At 42.2% G+C, this 22,058-nt stretch overlaps 1 protein-coding gene across 1 annotated transcript; it reads right to left on the reverse strand.

Moving 5' to 3' along the window:
- Window positions 1-4,216: 4,216 nt before the first annotated feature.
- LOC121545674 (proteolipid protein 2-like) lies at window positions 4,217-21,291 on the reverse strand. Its single transcript, XM_045209311.1, has 5 exons — window positions 20,837-21,291; window positions 6,134-6,289; window positions 5,755-5,853; window positions 4,836-4,932; window positions 4,217-4,732 (listed from the first exon to the last, which is right to left on the reverse strand). The coding sequence occupies exons 1-4, from the start codon at window positions 20,930-20,932 to the stop codon at window positions 4,852-4,854; spliced, it is 432 nt and encodes a 143-aa protein (XP_045065246.1). The 5' UTR covers window positions 20,933-21,291; the 3' UTR covers window positions 4,217-4,732; window positions 4,836-4,851.
- Between the last annotated feature and the right edge of the window lie 767 nt (window positions 21,292-22,058).

A 22,058-nucleotide genomic window follows, 5' to 3' on the forward strand; every position in this document is an offset into this window, starting at 1 on the left:
AAGTCATTAAGGTTTCGAGGCTGACGTTTGGCAACTCGAACCTTCAGCTCCCTCCACAGATTTTCTATGGGATTAAGGTCTGGAGACTGGCTAGGCCACTCCAGGACCTTAATGTGCTTCTTCTTGAGCCACTCATTTGTTGCCTTGGCTGTGTGTTTTGGGTCATTGTCATGCTGGAATACCCATCCACGATCCATTTTCAATGCCCTGGCTGAGGGAAGGAGGTTCTCACCCAAGATTTGACGGTACATGGCCCCGTCCATCGTCCCTTTGATGCGGTGAAGTTGTCCTGTCCCCTTAGCAGAAAAACACCCCAAAGCGTAATGTTTCCACCTCCATGTTTGACGGTGGGGATGGTGTTCTTGGGGTCATAGGCAGCATTCCTCCTCCTCCAAACACGGCGAGTTGAGTTGATGCCAAAGAGCTCAATTTTGGTCTCATCTGACCACAACACTTTCACCCAGTTCTCCTCTGAATCATTCAGATGTTCATTGGCAAACTTTAGACGGGCCTGTATATGTGCTTTCTTGAGCAGGGGGACCTTGCAGGCGCTGCAGGATTTCAGTCCTTCACGGCGTAGTGTGTTACCATTAGTTTTCTTGGTGACTATGGTCCCAGCTGCCTTGAGATCATTGACAAGATCCTCCCGTGTAGTTCTGGGCTGATTCCTCACCGTTCTCATGATCATTGCAACTCCACGAAGTGAGATCTTGCATGGATCCCCAGGCCGAGGGAGATTGACAGTTCTTTTGTGTTTCTTCCATTTGCGTATAATCGCACCAACTGTTGTCACCTTCTCACCAAGCTGCTTGGCGATGGTCTTGTAGCCCATTCCAGCCTTGTGTAGGTCTACAATCTTGTCCCTGACATCCTTGGAGAGCTCTTTGGTCTTGGCCATGGTGGAGAGTTTGGAATCTGACTGATTGATTGCTTCTGTGGACAGGTGTCTTTTATACAGGTAACAAGCTGAGGTTAGGAGCACTCCCTTTAAGAGTGTGCTCCTAATCTCAGCTCGTTACCTGTATAAAAGACACCTGGGAGCCAGAAATATTTCTGATTGAGAGGGGGTCAAATACTTATTTCCCTCATTAAAATGCAAATCAATTTATAACATTTTTGACATGAGTTTTTCTGGATTTTGTTGTTGTTATTCTGTCTCTCACTGTTCAAATAAACCTACCATTACAATTATAGACTGATCATTTCTTTGTCAGTGGGCAAATGTACAAAATCAGCAGGGGATCAAATACTTTTTTCCCTCACTGTAGGTGTGTACTCCTCAAACAAAGGTGTATATGTGCAACCTTGTTAAAATTTGATTTGATTTATAAACAGGAGAAGGTAAGAATCTCTGATCTTAGCAGTGCCACTCTTACGCTTTCGCGTCATCGCACCCTAATCCATATTTTACCAAATGTGCCACACAGAAAACAGTCGGCCTTGCTAGGAGTCAACATTTTAAAGGTGGAGTGAACCACAGGGCAAGGTAACCTGCAATGCTGTGGAATGTCAATGAGACAATTATGTCACCTTTAAAAGGATATCCTACGATTTTCCATATGTCTAGACTACTAGTATATTCATTTCCATGGTTGATTTTTACTATAGGGTTGTTTTTATTTGATTTTCATCTCCACATCCTGCCTGGGCCTGGTTTCCTAAAAGGCTAAGTTCATCGTAGAACAATAGGATCCTATGGTTCTACTGTGGTGTAAAGACAACTATGCTGATAATGCTGTGATGATAAGAAGTCCGCTTACACTGTTCTTTGATTATAAAGATTTATTGTATCAAAGTTCACAGTATTAATTTACAGATATCTGCAGTTATATCTGGAGAGAAACGGCCAATCTGTTGATCCAATATGTTGTCTCCCTCTCCGTCCTTTGTTTAAGACAGGGTATTTATATCCTATGTGACATAGTATGGCGTGATTTTAATAAACCAATCCCTGGCTTTTCACATATCTTCCCATTTCCTATTTTCCAGGAATTTAGTAATGCTTTCCAGATGTTTCAGCAAGCAGAGCCAAGTTCCTCTAACACACTTTTGCAAACGTCAGCACAATCATAGACCCTCAGACACTACACTACCGATGAACTTAGCCTTAAAATGCTTTTGGGAAACCGGAACCTGTTCTGTTTGGAACAAGCACAACAACATCAGGGATTAATTACCAGTCTATCTGGTATGACCAACGGATTATGTGACTCCACACTGGCTTTTTTTAATGATAGGAGCACTAAATGAATAATGGAAAATAAATTAAAATGAGTGGCATTATGGACAGTACACCCTCTCAACATTCAAATCAGCCAAGAATACCAAAGCTCTTCCAATGTTGGCATTATGTAATCCTCAAAAAGGTTTGTGGTTTTGGTAATCCTCAAAAAGGTTTGTGGTTTTGAATCCCATTTGGTCTATTCCCTGAATTCCACTACACTGATGTCACAACAGGTGTCACAGACTCCAAAACAATTTCTACATGGTCACAGCTTGAGGAAGCATTTTGAAGACAATTTGGAGTTGTGAATGCAATTATATTTTTGTGAAAACATAGATTTTCCTCTATCTGGCTACTCAGACTAGACTCTAGATCAGGGATGGGCAACTAGAGCCCCCCATTTGTAGGCCCACGGATCAATTTCCAAAAACAAAAAAAAAGGAACTCAGTCGGGGTCTCAACTTACTGTAGAGAGTTAGAATAGTAGTATACACAAGGTGCAATTACAAACTTTAGTGTTGCATCAGCAGTTTTTCTCATGTTATGTCAGCCAATATTTCAAACACACACAAAAGGATGAAACAAGACATCAAAAACCTGTTTGAAATAAAACATTAAGGCTAAATTCTACCTTGAGAAAATAACTTTATATTTTGGAGGTAACATTTACAAAGGCTTTTACAATTATAACATAGGCATCCTGAAATGCACCCACACGCAACTGATCAAATACCCTTCTTTGATAATTAATTTAATTAATTGCTCATTCTAAATCAGTTGTATTTCTACGAGTCTATAATCAAAATATTACTATAATTGCATACAAACTGTCTAAATAATTTAACGAGGGTGCACTAACTGAGCTAACATTTCTCTTGTACAACATAAAATGTAGTTAAAATATCTTATTTACCATTGGTTAAAAAACACACAAAAAACAGTTAAGAAACAAGCTTGACCTGAGTTAGATTATTTTAAAACCAGGATAATGAAAACATGTTGTCCCATTATTTTCCTATGGCAAGACTACTCATGAGAAGTTCTTTGGTGGCAAATGAACATCAAACCTTACTATGAGTGCAGATTTAATGGTGGTCAGTCGGCCTAACAGTGCTAGGTGAGTAGAGAAAGAGGCAAAACAACAACCAATAAAATTAAGGCACTACAAATGTTTCCAGCACAGGAGGCTGCTGAGGGGAGGACGGCTCATAATAATGGCTGTAATAGAGTGAATGGAATGGTATCAAACACATGGAAACCATGTGTTTGATGAGTTCGATACCAATCCATTTATTCCATGCCAGCCATTACTAAGAGCCCGTCCACTCCAATTAAGGTGCCTTGACTAAGGGCTAGATTCTATATCAGATCAATTCTAGCCGACACGCTAAAGGGGTTGTTTTGGAGTGTCTGAGATGGAACTGCGTTAGAGCTGTCAAATCCACAAGCGGCTCATTGCGCTAGCTTATCGCGGACCATGCCATTGGATGCAACAAAACCACCCAACTTTATAATTTGACAAATCCCATGCAGCCACATTACAAGTTCAAACTCTCGAATGTGTGATATTTATATTGTCTATAGCTCGATTTGACTGATAGGCTATCAATCCCCCCATCCAAATGAACATGAAAACATGCATTAGCCTACACTTTCTATCGCCGTTTTGAACTTCTAACGCATTAGGATTAATAAGGAAGGGAGTGGTTTGTGACACACAAGAGCAGCCTCTCACCTATATGTCAGCTCATACCACCGTGACACCTCCAACATCCGTTAAAACATTTGCTATGCGGATGCCTGCCAACGCGGGTTAACGGTCGATCTGATTGAATCGAGGCCTAAGTGCAGGCAAAATTTGGCTTAATTCGACCAGCACAATTTGAATATATTTCAGTGGGATATGGAGAGGGCTATGATGCTGAGATGAAATTATGATGACAAAGAGAGATAGAATGCCATTTGTAGTAATTTGTACCAAAACTGTTGATGTTACATTATGATGTTTTATTAATCTGAGCACCTCTATAAATGTAATGCTACAATCACATTTCTAATACAAACCAAAACTTCAGCAGTGGATGTAATTCAACAGAAACATATTTTTACACATTAGTTCATTAGATCAGAAAACAAATGATGTACTAGTGTGAAAACTGACCAAAGCTTTCCCTTTTTCACAATACTAAATATTGAGCAATGGGACGGTAGAATTGTACACCGAGACTGGAATAGTGGTAGTCAAGGGAATCCCTCCTGGAATTTACATGGTTCTTTTGAACATACAGATCTCAGTGCAGTACAACATTATCCTCTCTGTGTCAGCCATAGATGTACTGTAGATGTTTCTCTCTTCTGACCCTAACATTGGTTAATTTCTGCTATTAATCTCTTCATTTGAGCATCAAACTTCCTTCCAACCTGCTCCACTTCTTTCTCTCTTCATTGTCAACTCATTTTCTTTCATTGGCTAAGTTGGGGTATAGCTTCGTGCTTAAACTTTTTAGTCTGTAAACAAAGCAGGGAATAGAACAAAGAAAATTAGGTGAGAAAATGTCAAAGTCCAAATTGTAATTCATAGCAAAGCTGCAGCCTTGTCCAAAATACCCACCAGTGGGCGATGCTGTTTACTGCCTGTTGCTCTTGATGACCAGGAAGATGGTGTAGACATCATAGGCAAACAGGATCCCAGCCAGCAGGCCAAACAACTAAGGGAATGGAATCATGTTTAATCTAAACATAATCTAACCAAAAAGTTATACTTTTCAGTGATGAATTGGGCTGAAGCATTTGAGAGCTGAAGAAGTAAGTAATTTGAGATGCTTTCATTTGTATCTGTTCAAAAATCTCAGGGTGGTGTGAGAGAATTTGTTTAATATTAATAGTTAACAATTATATACTGTTCTACTAATGCTGTGTTTTTGTAAAGGGATGGTTTCTACTCCAGCTCCCTGCAGCTAGTCTAGGCGTGTGGTCAAGGACATGGGTTTTACTCGAGATAGGGGTATCTGGAGCTGACAATTGATTTAGGGATGGCTAGGTGATAAAACCAACAGCTACATTCCAGTCCATGATTAATGGTGTGTGAGAGGGAGATGTCTCCGGTCTGACTGAGCCTGCATTTTCATAGACTGAATTGGTGTTTGTGTAATGTAAGGTACCAGGGAGAGATGGCTCGGGTATGAATCATGTTGATAAGAACCTTGTCTTGGGGGCCAAACCCTGGTTTCCATACAATGAGAACAGTCTTCACCGCAGATACCGTCTGCTGTGAATTATTCATTTATTTCATACAAATCCTAACCCTTTGACTCATTCCACACATCTGCTGTTTGTCATGTAGACTGAGAGGGTGTATCTTTGCTATAAAATATATTTGTATTGTCTCTATGTCAGAGCTCTCGGCCCAACAATCACTTACTACCTTATTCATTTGTTTTGAATAAAGTAATATCCTGATTGTTGATTGACCTTGTCTCTCCTCATTATTGATTAGAATTTCCACGACAGTGGTTAGACATTTGACTCACCACTCCTGCAATACGGGCACCATCCCCAGTTCTATGAATCAAACAGATTAGAGAGGTAATGAGGTACACGGCTGCACCAGTAGTAGCACGGAAAAGATCCTGGTAGGAGGAGACCAACATTAGTGAATGATTGTCCTTCTATAAGCACTTGGAAAGTCCTTGTGTTACTGTTCGTTTTTATGAATGTATCTTTAATTTGTGTCTGTATGCTTCTCTTTCTGTGTCTCTCTGTGTCTCAATGTGTATCTCTCTCTCTGTGTGTGTGTGTGTGTGTGTGTGTGTGTGTGTGTGTGTGTGTGTGTGTGTGTGTGTGTGTGTGTGTGTGTGTGTGTGTGTGTGTGTGTGTGTGTGTGTGTGTGTAAACATATACTGTACTCACACTCCAGACCCAGTTGACCAACTGGATGGACTTGTCCATTTCCATCATGAAGACGACAAAAAATAAGATGGCAGAGACCATCTCACAGATGGCCACTCCAACAAAACATCCATACAATGATGCAGCATAGCAGATTATGATGATAATACTGATGAGCTGAAAGAAAAGGACAGAAAATGAATATGTGGGAAAAAGGAGAGTGAGAGAGAGAGGAAGAGGAGGGAAAAAGCAGCCTGCGTGAAAATATTTGGTGCAAAATGTTAATAAAGGTACAAATCTGTGGTACACAAAAATTGCTTTTTGGCTCAATGCATCTGTAGCCTAATTGCTTGACCTTGGGATGTTATTCATAGCATTTCCTTTTAAGGAAATCACTGCTACGTATCCAGGAATCCTTTGAGAACGTCTCGCTGTAGTTTACAACAAACTGACAATTAGGCTCCAAATTCGTCCCTTCCATTTGAATTAGCAGTTCTGGTTGAATGGCTTGATTAAAACTCATCCCAGACCGAAGATCAGCAGTGATAGGAAGAGTAATCTCGGAGTCATATTAAACAAAGGAAGACATTATGCCGGTTGACTTTTGACCCATATGCTATCCATGATAGCCTTCTACTCCAAGGCCCAGTGAGACCAAGGGGCAGCACAGTCAAATGGACAGACACCCTAACTGCCATGTCACAGACTCACACTCACACTAGCATCTTACAACAGGACACAATAAACACACCCACTCAGTCTATATGGGGTTAAAGACCCTGTGGTGACGCAATGAAGTAAACAAACATTCGAGGCTGTCCCAAAACACACAAAACAACAACAACAAACATAGTACACTCTTAGATAAAAGGGTTCCAAAAGGGTTCTGCGGCTGTCCCCATAGTAGAACCCTTTTTCATTCCATGTAGAACTTTTTGGGTTCCATGTAGAACACTCCGTGGAAAGGGTTCTGCATGGAACACAAAAAAAGGGTTCTACATGGAACCAAAAGGATTCTACCTGGAACCAAAAGAGGTTCTTCAAAGGGTTCTCCTATGGGGACAGCCGAAATAACCCTTTTTGGTTCTAGATAGCACCTTTTTTTTCTATGAGTGTAGGCATATACGCCAATCAGTTTAGTAGCCTATATCACACTGACTAAGACCCCAGTGTTGGGGTTGATATTTTTTATCCTAAGATGTTTGGATGTCTTTCTTTGAAACTGTAATTCTTAATGGTGAAACTGCCACGTCCATTTGTGATATTACAATAAAAAAGAAGTTGCTGTAAACACTGTTTCTTCCATTCCGGTGAAATAAGGTGAGTGAGATGTTAAGGGAAGATATTGGTGTTTGTCAACTTTGCATGCAATTGCAAACCTACCCAATCTTTCATTGATTTGATGCATTCCAAAAAATATTAGTTAAAATTGGTTATGTGTGAACTGCATGGTTTGGTATGCATTATTTACATAATAATACATGTAAAGGGGGTAGGTTGGATGATTTGGGTTTTGGTCTTTTTAATCAAATGCTCTGTGTAAAAACAATCAAATGTAAAAACAATCAAATTCAGGCTGCCAAATCACCTTGACTACAGTCCATTGTGCAGCACCAAGGAATAGGTAATGTGTTGGCCACAGAGCAGTAAGCCAAGCTAGGGCCAACCCAGTCAAAAGTGTGGTAGTAGCCCACAGATGATGCAATAAACTCTTTCCTGGAGTGTATTGCCTTTACATACATCCTGATTAACTTAAGCCAGATGGGTTCAGCATAATGTGGGATAAAAGTCATTTTATTGGCCTGTGCATTATTTTGGACGTCATCCGTAGTGCATTTCTCTTTCCATCATAACACGTAACCACTTTGTCTCTCTCTGCTTGTGCTCCTTTCAAACGGTTGCGTTTGCCCTACATTTGATAGGCCTATAGGCTGAATATCAATGTCCATATATGACTGGACATACACTACCGGTCAACATTTTTAGAACACCTACTCATTCAAGGGTTTTTCTTTATTTTTACTATTTTATACATTGTAGAATAATAGTGAAGACATCAAAACTATGAAATAACACATATGGAATCATGTAGTAACCAAAAAAGTGTTAAACAAATCAAAATATATTTTATATTTGAGATTCTTCAAATAGCCACCCTTTGCCTTGATGACAGCTTTGCACACTCTTGGCATTCTCTCAACCAGCTTCACCTGGAATGCTTTTCCAACAGTCTTGAAGGAGTTCCCACATATGCTGAGCACTTGTTGGATGCTTTTCCTTCATTCTGAGGTCCGACTCATCCCAAACCATCTCAATTCAGTTGAGGTCAGGTAATTGTGGAGGCCAGGTCATCTGATGCAGCACTCCTTTACTCTCCTTCTTGGAGGTGTGTTGGGTCATTGTCCTGTTGAAAAACAAATTATAGTCCCACTAAGCCCAAACCAGATGGGATGGCGTATCGCTGCAGAATGCTGTTGTAGCCATGCTGGTTAAGTGTCTAAATAAATCACAGACAGTGACACCAGCAAAGCACCCCCACACCATAACACCTCCTCCTCCATGCTTTACGATGGGAAATACACATGCGGAGATCATCCGTTCACCCACACCGCGTCTCACAAAGACACGGCAGATGGAACCAAAAATCTCAACTTTGGACTGCAGACCAAAGGACAGATTTCCACCGGTCTAATGTCCATTGCTCCTGTTTCTTGGCCCAAGCGAGTCTCTTCTTCTTATTGGTGTCCTTTAGTAGTGGTTTCTTTGCAGCAAATCGACCATGAAGACCTGATTGACACAGTCTCCTCTGAACAGTTGATGTTGAGATGTGTCTATTACTTGAACTCTGTGAAGCATTTATTTGGGCTGCAATTTCTGAGGCTGGTAACTCTAATGAACTTATCCTCTGTAGCAGAGGTAACTCTGGGTCTTCCATTCCTGTGGCGGTCCAGTTTCATCATAGCGCTTCATGGTTTTTGCGACGGCACTTGAAGAAACTTTCAAAGTTCTTTAAATGTTCTGTATTGACTGACCTTCATGTCTTAAAGTAACGATGGACTGTCATTTCTCTTTGATTATTTGAGCTGTTCTTGACATAATATGGACTTGGTCTTTTACCAAATAGGGCTATCTTCTGTATGCCAACTCTTTATTCATCACTGTGAGAGGTCAGTCATCATTTCATGTTTCACTAACTGTCACAAATCATTAATTCCTCACGAAACTAGAAAGAAATACCATGATTTTACTGTGACATTTAGACTCCATCATGTTTAATCTGTAGGAGCTCCAAAGCAAACATTGGTGTCATATGAAGCTTCCCTCTGGGCAAAAACTGATTGAATCAACATTGTTTCCTCATCATTTAAACACCCAAAAATGTTCATTTAAACACCCAAAAATGTGATGACGTCAGTGCCGATTTGAGCGTGTCAATCTTGGTGGGGCAAACAACCAATTTTTTTTAGATGCATGCCAGCCAAGCCACTACACAACTCTAAACAATACATGCAATGCACTATAACGGTGACAAACGGTGCCCAGAAACTTTTAGGGTCTACATAAAGCTGTCCTGAGAGTGGAGCTTATGGCTGACTTGCTTAAATAAATATGGTTTCTGCTGACTCCTTGTGGATTTGTGTAACTGGATAAGAACCGTATTCTCCTTCAATAATAATGAAGGTCGACATGAGTTTTGACTTTTGAACCATACACAAACATTATTACATTTATGTTCAGTAAATTTACAATGTTTCTTCTTATATAATTAACACACTTAGCTCTTAAGTATAAGCAAATGCAAGCAAACGAGCTGCGATGAGGTAGGCCTATTTGTTCAGTAATTTCGAAATGGACAGCGACAGAAATTCAGATATATATTAGTTCAGATAAATTCAGCAAGATGTTGAGGCCTTAACTTTACTCTTCTTTAAGTCACCACAGAGAGAGAAAGAGCGAGATAGAGACCCAGACTCAGCGGTTAGCCTACCAAATGAATAATTTTATTAGGCCAATGTGGTCTAAAAAGGAAGGACAATACAATACACAATATACAGACGCACTGGCAGCGCATTACGTAAACAAAACAACCCTCACAATATGAATTGGAATTACATGGGTCTATTACTGACATTTTTGTTGAACAAAAATATTTGAATGGTAAGAGACTGTCACTGGCAAACATGGTTATGAGGAGGGGATACTATAATATAATGTTGTTGGGTTTGTAACTTACCACCCTCCTCGTGGAGAAAAGCACCAGAGCTAATTATAACACACAAAGTAAGAAAAACAATTAAATGCATCGTTCTAACATTGCCCAAAATTATTAATACGATCCTAATGAGATATACCTATATTAGCAATATAACAATGCAGATGTACAAACTATGGCATATATGACAATAAGCAGTTAAGAGGCAAGCCGTAATTTCGATTAAGACATTAGCGAGCTGAGACGGATGTCACCTATATGCCGCCCATTTGTTCAGCACTTTTTAAACGGACAGCGACATAATTCAGAACTTTAGCCCTTCTTACAGTATTTGTTTCTGTATGATATGTTGGATTAAGGAATAAAGACAGACACCAATGTTCAGTTCAATAGCCTTGTTAAGCCTTGTACAAATCCCTACGCGTGGAGTCTGGGGAACAGTCCAACTAGTCGATTACCTATCAACTAGACTCCGTAACATCATCCTTTTCAATAGAAAGTGCAAACATAACGGCATAACATTGCATTCTTAACAGTCAAGTCATAACAATTGAAAAGCATGACATTTTCTTTTTACTTCAGCTGTCATCTTCCTTTTTTAAATTAACAGACAACAAGTTAAGTCTCTTGCTTACAGAGTAAGCCTGTCCGGTGGCTTGCACAGCCGACCCACCCGTGAGTAAGTATTGGCTCTGACAGGGGGTAGGATTAGGGCCACGAGCTGGAGAGTTTGGTGGGGTAGAAGCTTCACCTTCAGTTGGCTCATGTCTCAATTCTGCACCCCTTACCCTTAGGCCTGGACTGTGATCCAGCTCATCTAAGTGAGTGTATGGCATGTTCTGGTTTGTCTGCTCTGCTACGCGCAGATCCACCCGATTGCGACGATAGAGGGAGCCACCAACATCCACCAGGTAAGAACGTGGTGCAACTCTCTGTAGGCATGTGCCCAGCCTCCAAAGTCCTGTGTGGTCTCCCGGCAGCGGTTTCATCCTTATAGTTTCACCCACCTCCAGCTCTGGTAGGTCTCGAGCAGTCCGGTCGTAGAAGCACTTAGCGAGCTGCTTTCTGTGACGCAGTTTGTCCGTGACGCCAACCATGACGCAGGGCTCAAGTAGCTTGTTAGCTACGGGGATAGTAGTCTTCAGACGTCTGGACAGAAGGCGTTGTGCTGGGCTGCTGTCCATGTTTTCGGTGGGTGTGTTCCTCCACTGTAAGATCGCTTTCCATGGGTCGTTGCTGTCGCGCAAGGCCCTGCTTAACAGGTTTTTTGCAATCTTGACAGCTGATTCTGCCTTGCCATTTGCTTTTGGGTGTCTTGGAGAGGGAGGTCACGTGGTCAAACTCCCATTCTGAGGCGAAACGCTTGAACTGTGCAGTGAATTGTGGGCCATTGTCCGTGATTACCTTGTCAGGCTGACCTTGCCTTGCAAACTGCGCCTTGCAGCGCTTTATGACCGTCTCTGCGGACAAGTCAGGGAGCAGTTCAATTTCCCAAAAGTCAGAGTAATGATCAACGAGGAGAAGATAGTCCTTTTGTCTGTGGCTGAATAAGTCCATGCTGATGATTTGCCAGGCCCTTGTGGGCAGTTCGTGTGACATCATGGTTTCCTTTTGCTGTTCATGAGCGTACTCGTTGCATGTGGTACAGTTGCTGACAAAGTCTTTAATTTCTGCTTGCATGTTTGGCCAGTATAATGTTTCACGAGCCTGACGGTAGCATGCGTCACCTCCGACGTGACTGGAGTGTATGCGGGTAAGCATCTCTGGACGTAGTGATTTGGGAATAATGACCTTCTGACCTCTGAACAAGACGCCATTTTGCACACTGATCTCATCTCGAAAGGTCCAGTATTCTCTCACTGTGAAAGGTGTCTCCTCTTTCAGATATGGCCAACCTGCTAGAGCCATGGACTTCAGTGACTGTAGGTGTTCGTCCTTGTCAGTATGTTGCCTGATCTGGGCTAGGCGGTGATCTGTCACGTTTAAGTAGTCTGCCTGATTGATCTGTTGAACATCTTGTTGTTCCTGCTGTAGCGAGCAGATGGCCTGCCGCTGATAGGCAGTGCCTCTACCTGTACATTGTGCTGTTGCCCTGCTCAGTGTGTCGCTGATGTACATCTCAGGTCCTGGCTTGTAAATGACCTTCAGGCTGTAGTTTTGCAGAGTCAGGAGCATACTTTGAAGCCTCTTGGGCGCGTTGAGGAGAGGTTTACTGAATATGGCAATGAGTGGTTTGTGGTCAGTTTCAGCGGTGACCAGCTCTCGACCATATAAGTAGTGATGGAATCGCTGGCAGGAGAAGACGATGCTGAGGCACTCTTTCTCAATTTGTGCATAGTTTTGTTCGGTGGGGTGAGCGCTCTCGAGGCAACGCAACGGGCTGGCCTTCCTGCATAAGGCAGCATCCAAGTCCCCTTTGGCTAGAGTCGCTCTGGATTGTGACAGGCTTCGTGACGTCGTAGTAGCGCAACACTGGCATGGATGAAGCCAGAGATTTCATCTCCTGCACTGCGGCCTCGTCCTTGGGTAGCCAGTGCCATGGTGTGTCTTTGTCCAGCAACCGGCGCAGAGGCTCACAGACTGCTGATAGGTGTGGCATGAACTTTGCAAGATAGTTTGCAAAGCCGATGAGACGCTGTACTCCTTTTGCATCAGACGGGTTTGGCATGTCGAGGATCGCTTGGACCTTGTCTGGGTCCGGCTTCAGGCCTTTTGCCGAGAGAATGTGGCCATGGAAGTGGACGTCTTTCACCTTGAACTGCAGCTTCTTCAGGCCAAGACGAAGCTTAACTGATTGGCAGCGCTCCATCAGTGCCAGGAGCTTCACATCGTGGTCGCGTTCTGCTTCTTCGTCTGTTTCACCACAGCCTACGATCAGGATATCATCGGCGATGGGTTCAATGCCCTTGAGCCCAGCCAGTAACTCGTGCTGCTTGCGTTGGTATACCTCAGGCGCCACTGAGACACCAAACGGGAGCTTGAGCCAGCGTTTCCGACCCCAGGGGGTCCAGAAGGTAGTCATGAAGCTGCTTTCTTCGTCCAGCTTGCATTGAAAGAATGCATCTCGGGCATCCACCAAGGTGAAAATCCTGGCCTTGGGAAGCTTATAGAGGACATCCTCTAGTGTCGGCATGATGTAGTGGGATCGTTTCAGTGCTTGGTTCAGATGCTTTGGGTCGATGCAGACCCTCAGCTTCTCTGGTTTTTTTCACTATGACCATATTGCTGATCCAGTCAGTTGGTTCAGTCACAGATGTCATGTGGCCATCGGCCTCGTACTTGTCCAGCTGGGCCTTCACAGCCACTTTCATTGCAATGGGCACATTGCGAGGAGCACACTGGACTGGAGTAATGCTCTCATCCACTTCAAAGTGTACCTCCCCAGGCACTGATTCAACGGGCATGTTGAATACATCGTCATATCTGCTGAGTAGTTGTTCTTTGGACAGGGGTCCATGCTGGACATGATCCACAATGTGCAGGTCATTTGGTACAGTGAACTGCATCAGTCCCAGGCGTTCGCATGTAGAGCCTGAGAGGAGAGGATTTTGACTGGTTTTCACAATCTCGAACTCCAGCTTGTGTTTGCGTCCCCGAATAACACATTCGGTCTCAAAGGTGCCCATAGAGCTCATTAGTTCTCCTGAGTACAGCTTTAGTCTAGTATCGCTGGGAAATAGATGTGTGTCAGGTGCCAGATTGATTTTGTCTTTGTAGCTCATTACGTTGCATGTAGCGCCCGAATCCAGTTGACATTGTTGTTGCTTGTTGTGTAATCGTAGTGTCACAAACCATTTCTTCCCTCTTGAGTGTACAGCCCCAATGGATTCATGCATGTAAATGTCACTTTCACTGTTCAGCTCTGAACATTGAGTAACATCATCAACACAGTGAATCTTGCCCTCACTCACCCTTCTTTTGCTTTTGAGACACACTTTTGCAAAGTGATTATTAGTTCCACAAGCTCTGCATGGTTTTCCATAGGCCGGGCAGTGCTCTTTGCCACGTGTGTGTGTATTCCCACAGTATTTACATGCTACGGGGCTCTCTGTGTTCACCGTTCGTGGTGAATTACTCTGCCTCGATTGGTTTTGTCTGAATGTCTGCCTAGCAACAGCGTGAACAGTATCAACGTCGGAGCGTGGGGTTTCCGTTTCCATTGCTCTCATTCTCATGTCAGTGACTTCAGCAGTGCGGCACATTTCGATGGCAGTTACTAATGTTAAGCCTCTCTCTCTCAGTAGACGCGGCGCGTATTCTCATTTGCAATTCCCAGTACTATTTTGTCACGAATCAGTTCATCTTTCAATCCCCCGTATTCACAAGTGGCGGATTTCTCTCTCAAACGGGTTACAAAGTTGTGTACTGACTCACCCTCTTCCTGTTTGCAGCTTCCGAACGAACAGCTCGTAAATTACGTTTCTGGCGGGTTTGAAGTAATTCCCCAATGCATCCAATATAGCCTTTGCATCACACTGTTGTCGTGCCGTGAGGGTGAGATTGTGCCGGTCGATATGCCTGCATTCGCTGCCCATTAAACTCCTCAGAGTTGCCGCTTGTACCTCGTTGGGTTTCTCATGTAGACCCGTCGCCAGCGCATAGTCCTCGAATTCATCCCTGAAGTTGTCCCAATTAGTATTCCAGTCCCCTGTGAGAACCATGTGATTTGGTGGCGGAATGTTCGCTGCCATAGCAATGGAATAGGAGATTTCTTTGTCTTCAGTCATGGAGGTAGGTAGTGATGCTAGCTAGCCAGCTAACACGAGTTGATCAGTGTTGTGAGTAGGAAACGGCTTGTGTTCGCATATGGAACGTAACTGCGCCTATACTGTACTTAGCTACACAAATAACAAACGTGTGTTTTCCGAGCCACTTCTGATACCATGTTTCTGTATGATATGTTGGATTAAGGAATAAAGACAGACACCAATGTTCAGTTCAATAGCCTTGTTAAGCCTTGTACAAATCCCTACGCGTGGAGTCTGGGGAACAGTCCAACTAGTCGATTACCTATCAACTAGACTCCGTAACAGTATTCTCCCTGTACACCAAGTCAGAAACGTAGGATAAATAACGGGGGCAAATAAGCAGACAATGAAAGCTCTTACAATACTCGATGATTACATTTCTCTAAAACAGGCTATAGGCTGCATGTGCACTACCAAGTCAGAACAGTAGGCTATATTCCGTATTCGTTCAGCACTTTTGAAATGGACAGCGACATAATTCAGAACATGAGCTGTTCTTACGTTATTTTCCCTGTACACCAAGTCCGAACAGTAGGCTAAATTAACAGGGGCACATAAGCAGACAATGAAAGCTCTTACAATGGGGGCAGGTAAGCAGGCAATAAAAGCTGTGACAATATTCGATGATGACATTTCTCTAAAACTGGCTATAGGCTACATGTGCACCACCAAGTCAGAACAGTAGGCTAAGTTCTAAGGGGGGAAAGGGACCACATTTTTGGGTGAGGCACATGGGCTACTAACTGCTTACTACACAACATACAGTTAGTATTACTTTCTTAGCTACAGTATACATATCTCCCTGGCATATTACATCACTTATGCAGCAGCATACTAGACATATTTATGGACTCACCATTGTTGTGCTGTGCTCGCTTGAACAGGAAGTTGGCACGGTGGTCCTTCTTGTGGGCAAACTCCTCAATTACTTTGTCATCAAAGTCTGGCATTCTCTGGATGAAGTTATGCTGGATTGACAGCATGGACAATGCATTTAACCTTTCATGGCCCATGAAGTTGTGTATGAAGGTTTTTAAGGGTGGAAAAGTTTCTCTCTGACTCGGCGGTTGTCATCGGAGTGGTGATGATGATTTTGAGAAGCGTGACCGTCTCAGACAAGGCCTCCTGCAGGTTGTTCTCGTAGAGTGATTTCAATAAAGAAAGTGCTGTCTTTCCAGTGTGCAGCTCAGGATGCCGGTAGACAGTGAACAGCTCCCTTTTCAATTTCTCCTGGTTGCCCAAAGGCCATAGCTTGGTAGCACACGAGTTCTGCGGTTGGAAAGGAATCCTTCAGTAGCGTTTGGACACCACGTACATTACCACTCATCACCGCTGCCCTGTCGTAGGTTTGTGCAACCAGCTTCTCCCTGACATTCAGTGGCGCTAGGACTTGTTTGATGGTGTTGGAGAGGCCAACACCAGTTTTGTCCTTCACCTCTACAAAAACCTCTCACACACACTGTTGTCTGGTAACATGTAGCGCAGCACTATTACCATCTGTGATTTACAGGAGATGTCAGTGGTCTCATCTGCCTGTACAGACGCAAAAGGAGTCTCAGACACCTCCTTAGCTATAGCTTCTCTGTACACTTCATAATCCAAAAGTTCGTTTTGGATCGTGCTTGATGTACCCTTCAAAATTGGTTGGTCGTCATAATGCCTTTGTAGCCTGTAATCTCCTTCATGCATGGTCTCAAAAATACACCTGAAAACGCCTGGGTTCAAGGAGTCGGCCGACTCATCATTGCCCCACAGTGCTGTCTCCCAATTGCCACACAATGTAATGCATGCTATAATTCTGGCAAGCACTTACCTATTCTCCTCCGTTTGTTGGTTGTGAAGGTTGATGGCTCGTCTATATGCTGTGTCTAGCAGAGCCACAACGTTTGATTTCCCCAGTAATCCGAGTTTAACAGCGTTGTCTATATGCACAATTCTCATGTTTTGAGACCCTTTCAGACAGACGTTTTAAATCCTTAAATCCAGATGTGGACCACACAACCTCTGCACTGAATAGCAGGCAGGGGAAGCAAAATAGTGATTGCTTTGAGATACTTGCAGTTAGCCACTGCAATTTCCGACTTGTTGTGTAATGTTTATGTCCAATGGCTGATGAGCACCGAGACGTTTTATCTCTAATTTCTCTTCATATGACAAGGATTGAAAAGGATTTGCCAGTAGATTGTCGACTTGATTCATGATAATGACTGCTAGCTTGCTAGCTAAGATTTTGAAAGTATGATGTTGACGTGATCAGTCCAATCAAAGCTACTGTAGATATAACATGATTTGATGTCATTTTATCTGTGGCCAATGACCTTGAGCCTTCTTGTATGGGCACTTCTAATGTAACTCTACGGGGCTTGAATTTTTTATTTTGCGGTGACGTAGTGTCCCCATGAGTGACAGAACACTGAGCCAATCACAGCGCAACTAGAGAACATTACCAACCCCTATGCTCTGTATTTCCACTGGCTGCCCCACCACCACAGAAAGCACTGATCTAGGCTGAAACACCTGCATTTTGGAGCTGCCTTACTCAAGAAAGCAAAAAAGAGAACATGTTTGTATGCAGCTTAATTAATTCAATATTTTGTTATTTTTTTTACATTGTTTGCAAACTGATACAGTGGAGAAAAAAAGTATTTAGTCAGCCACCAATTGTGCAAGTTCTCCCACTTAAAAAGATGAGAGAAGCCTGTAATTTTCATCATAGGTACACGTCAACTATGACAGAGAAATTGAGAAAAAAAAATCCAGAAAATCACATTGTAGGATTTTTAATGAATTTATTTGCAAATTATGGTGGAAAATAAGTATTTGGTCACCTACAAACAAGCAAGATTTCTGGCTCTCACAGACCTGTAACTTCTTCTTTAAGAGGCTCCTCTGTCCTCCACTCGTTACCCGTATTAATGGCACCTGTTTGAACTTGTTATCAGTATAAAAGACACCTGTCCACAACCTCAAACAGTCACACTCCAAACTCCACTATGGCCAAGACCAAAGAGCTGTCAAAGGACACCAGAAACAAAATTGTAGACCTGCACCAGGCTGGGAAGACTGAATCTGCAATAGGTAAGCAGCTTGGTTTGAAGAAATCAACTGTGGGAGCAATTATTAGGAAATGGAAGACATACAAGACCACTGATAATCTCCCTCGATCTGGGGGCTCCACGCAAGATCTCACCCCGTGGTCAAAATGATCACAAGAACGGTGAGCAAAAATCCCAGAACCACACGGGGGGACCTAATGAATGACCTGCAGAGAGCTGGGACCAAAGTAACAAAGCCTACCATCAGTAACACACTACGCCGCCAGGGACTCAAATCCTGCAGTGCCAGACGTCTCCCCCTGCTTAAGTCAGTACATGTCCAGGCCCGTCTGAAGTTTGCTAGAGTGCATTTGGATGATCTAGAAGAGGATTTGGAGAATGTCATATGGTCAGATGAAACCAAAATATAACTTTTTGGTAAAAACTCAACACGTCGTGTTTGGAGGACAAAGAATGCTGAGTTGCATCCAAAGAACACCATACCTACTGTGAAGCATGGGGGTGGAAACATCATGCTTTGGGGCTCTTTTTCTGCAAAGGGACCAGGACGACTGATCCGTGTAAAGGAAAGAATGAATGGGGCCATGTATCGTGAGATTTTGAGTGAAAAGTTCCTTCCATCAGCAAGGGCATTGAAGATGAAACGTTGCTGGGTCTTCCAGCATGACAATGATCCCAAACACACCGCCCGGGCAACGAAGGAGTGGCTTCGTAAGAAGCATTTCAAGGTCCTGGAGTGGCCTAGCCAGTCTCCAGATCTCAACCCCATAGAAAATCTTTGGAGGGAGTTGAAAGTCCGTGTTGCCCAGCGACAGCCCCAAAACATCACTGCTCTAGAGGAGATCTGCATGGAGGAATGGGCCAAAATACCAGCAACAGTGTGTGAAAACCTTGTGAAGACTTACAGAAAACGTTTGACCTGTGTCATTGCCAACAAAGGGTATATAACAAAGTATTGAGAAACTTTTGTTATTGACCAAATACTTATTTTCTACCATAATTTGCAAATCAATTCATTAAAAATCCTACAATTTGATTTTCTGGATTTTTTTTTCTCATTTTGTCTGTCATAGTTGACGTGTACCTATGATGAAAATTACAGGCCTCTCTCATCTTTTTAAGTGGGAGAACTTGCACAATTGGTGGCTGACTAAATACTTTTTTCCCCCACTGTATGTGACACATATTAATGCCAAAATAACATGGGGCTAAAAACAGGTCTCTGCCCCATCTGCCCTGAATGACGCGTCGCCACTGGATGACGTTGAATCAATGTGGAAAACTAACTGGATTTGCAAAAAGTTATCAACGTATGGGCATTTAGTCTTTTTATCACCCAACTTTTAACCTAAATCCAATGACATGGTGAAATGTTTTGTTGATTTCACGTTGAATTCACATTAGTTGACAACTCAACCAAATGTAAATCAAAACTAGACGTTGAACTGTCGTCTGTGCCCAGTGGGTAACCGCTTGCTTTGTAATATGAGTAGTATTTTGATTTCAATTACAATTTTCTTATATTAATTTATGCATATTGAAAAATATAAACATGAATATTGAAAGTATACCATTTTTGGGATCACTGTTATTTGTAAGCATTACCAACAGAGTGAATGTGAAAATGGATTCAAAATGGTTGCCCTCTGCTGATGATTTGCAGGATGTGCAATGATACAAGTAAAAGGAGGGCTGTGATTGGTTACAATGCCTACTATGCCAATTTCTCTGTATAAAATGGGCCATAACTTTAAACTAGGAAAGATCCCACTCTGGAACTTTGATATGCCCATAGACTATATTATGTTCAACAATATTTTGAAAATTAGCCTAATAACATTTTTATATTTTCAATATTCATGTTTATATTTTCTATATTAATAAATGAATGAAAGAAAATCGTTATTGAAATCAAAATACTTCTCATACTACAGAGCAAGCGGCAAAGCTTAATATGACACCAAGTTTTACTTTATAGCACCTACATATAAAACATTATGGAGTCAGGCCAAAATGGCCAAAACTTCAAGAATATTCCAACTTATTTCTCAATTATGCTTTAAGATACACATTTCAAATATACGTAAATAATTATTCCTCCAAAGGACCCTTCTATGGATTAAATGTCGTGAAAATCTGAAAAATTATGTCCTTCTTTTGTTATAGTTTCGTGAGGAATCACCCAGCATGTAAACTTTAATCTTCAACCTAAACTGTCAGCATTTGACTGTTGGGTGCTAAATGAGGGGACTGTCATGCACAACCCCGCATTAGAAGTGACAGTTGGAAGCTCTTAGGCTAACTCTTGGCCTGATCCCCACCCCCAAGAGCACATGGTTCTCATTCCAGGTCCAGTTCATCTAAGTCCACACAACTGTCTCAAAGATTTAAAATGGCCCAATTTATTATCATACTATGAACAAATCATTGGTATAACATCATAGAAATATTCATAGATATGTATATGTTGCAGAAAGAGTGTAGTAAAGTAGTAATAGGTCTAAGCTAAGTTCATTATGCAAACCATGCAACCCAAAGTAGTATGTCATCGTAATGGTCTATTCTAGGGAATTATATTATATTTCTACAACAGACCTTCCATTCATAGTTTGGTTACTCCTATTGAAGTAAGTTTAGGCAAATTTACAGCACTAGTCTACTCTTTGTGTGAGTCTCTGGCTATAACAGTGATAGGGAACAAACTTACTATTTCTGCGGCGAGAATAGTCCCTTTTTGGGTCATCACGTACCCCTTCAGCTGTTCCAAGCAGCCCGCATCGACATCGGCCTCCGTATCAGCCATAACTAACTTGAATGTATAGCTTACCAACTAATTATAACTGATGTATTCTCCTTTGCAATGTTGCAGAACTCAACGAAGACAACTTTGTAGCTAAGTTAAATTCAGTTGAAAAAAGCGGACTGATGTTATCTCCTAACTGCGGGGTTTTCTTCTCTCCAAGTTGGTACTATTTCGAATGAGTGAGTAACGTTAATGGAAACTTCAACTTCCTGGACTATGAAAAACTAGAAAACAAAATGGGAAAGTGCACTTTTAGAAATGACTCGCTTGAAGGAGGAAGTAATGACGGGCAAACTGACTTTCTTTACCATTTGGCCATCATATTTGCCACCAATGCTCCTTATAGGACACATCACTGCACTCTATACTCCTCTGTAAACTGGTCATCTCTGTATACCCGTCGCAAGACCCACTGGTTGATGCTTATTTATAAAATCATCTTAGGCCTCACTCCCACTATCTGAGATACCTACTTCAGCCCTCATCCTCCACATGCAACACCCATTCTGCCAGTCACATTCTGTTAAATGTCCCCAAAGCACACACATCCCTGGTCGTTCTTCTTTTCAGTTCGCTGCAGCTAGCGACTGGAACGAGCTGAAAGAAACACTAAAACTGGACAGTTTTATCTCCATCTCTTCATTCAAAGACTCAATCATGGACACTCTTACTGACAGTTGTGGCTGCTTCGCGTGATGTATTGTTGTCTCTACCTTCTTGCCCTTTGTGCTGTTGTCTGTGCCCAATAATGTTTGTACCATGTTTTGTGCTGCTACCATGTTGTGCTGCTGCCATGTTGTGCTGCTACCATGTTGTTGTCATGTTGTGTTGCCACTATGCTGTGTTGTCATGTGTTGCTGCCATGCTATGTTGTTGTATTAGGTCTCTCTTTATGTAGTGTTGTGGTGTCTCTCTTGTCATGATGTGTGTTTTGTCCTATATTTTTATTTTATTGTTTCTTTTAAATCCCAGCCCCTGTCCCCGCAGGGAGGCCTTTTGCCTTTGGTAGGCCTTCATTGTAAATAAGAATTTGTTCTTAACTGACTTGCCTAGTTAAATAAAGTTAAATAAAATAAAATAAAAAGTATTCTGCCAGCAGTGACGTTACTTTCATATGGTAATGATA

Source organism: Coregonus clupeaformis, chromosome 30, assembly GCF_020615455.1.
Source record: "Coregonus clupeaformis isolate EN_2021a chromosome 30, ASM2061545v1, whole genome shotgun sequence".
In the NCBI taxonomy this organism is placed as follows: domain Eukaryota; kingdom Metazoa; phylum Chordata; class Actinopteri; order Salmoniformes; family Salmonidae; genus Coregonus; species Coregonus clupeaformis.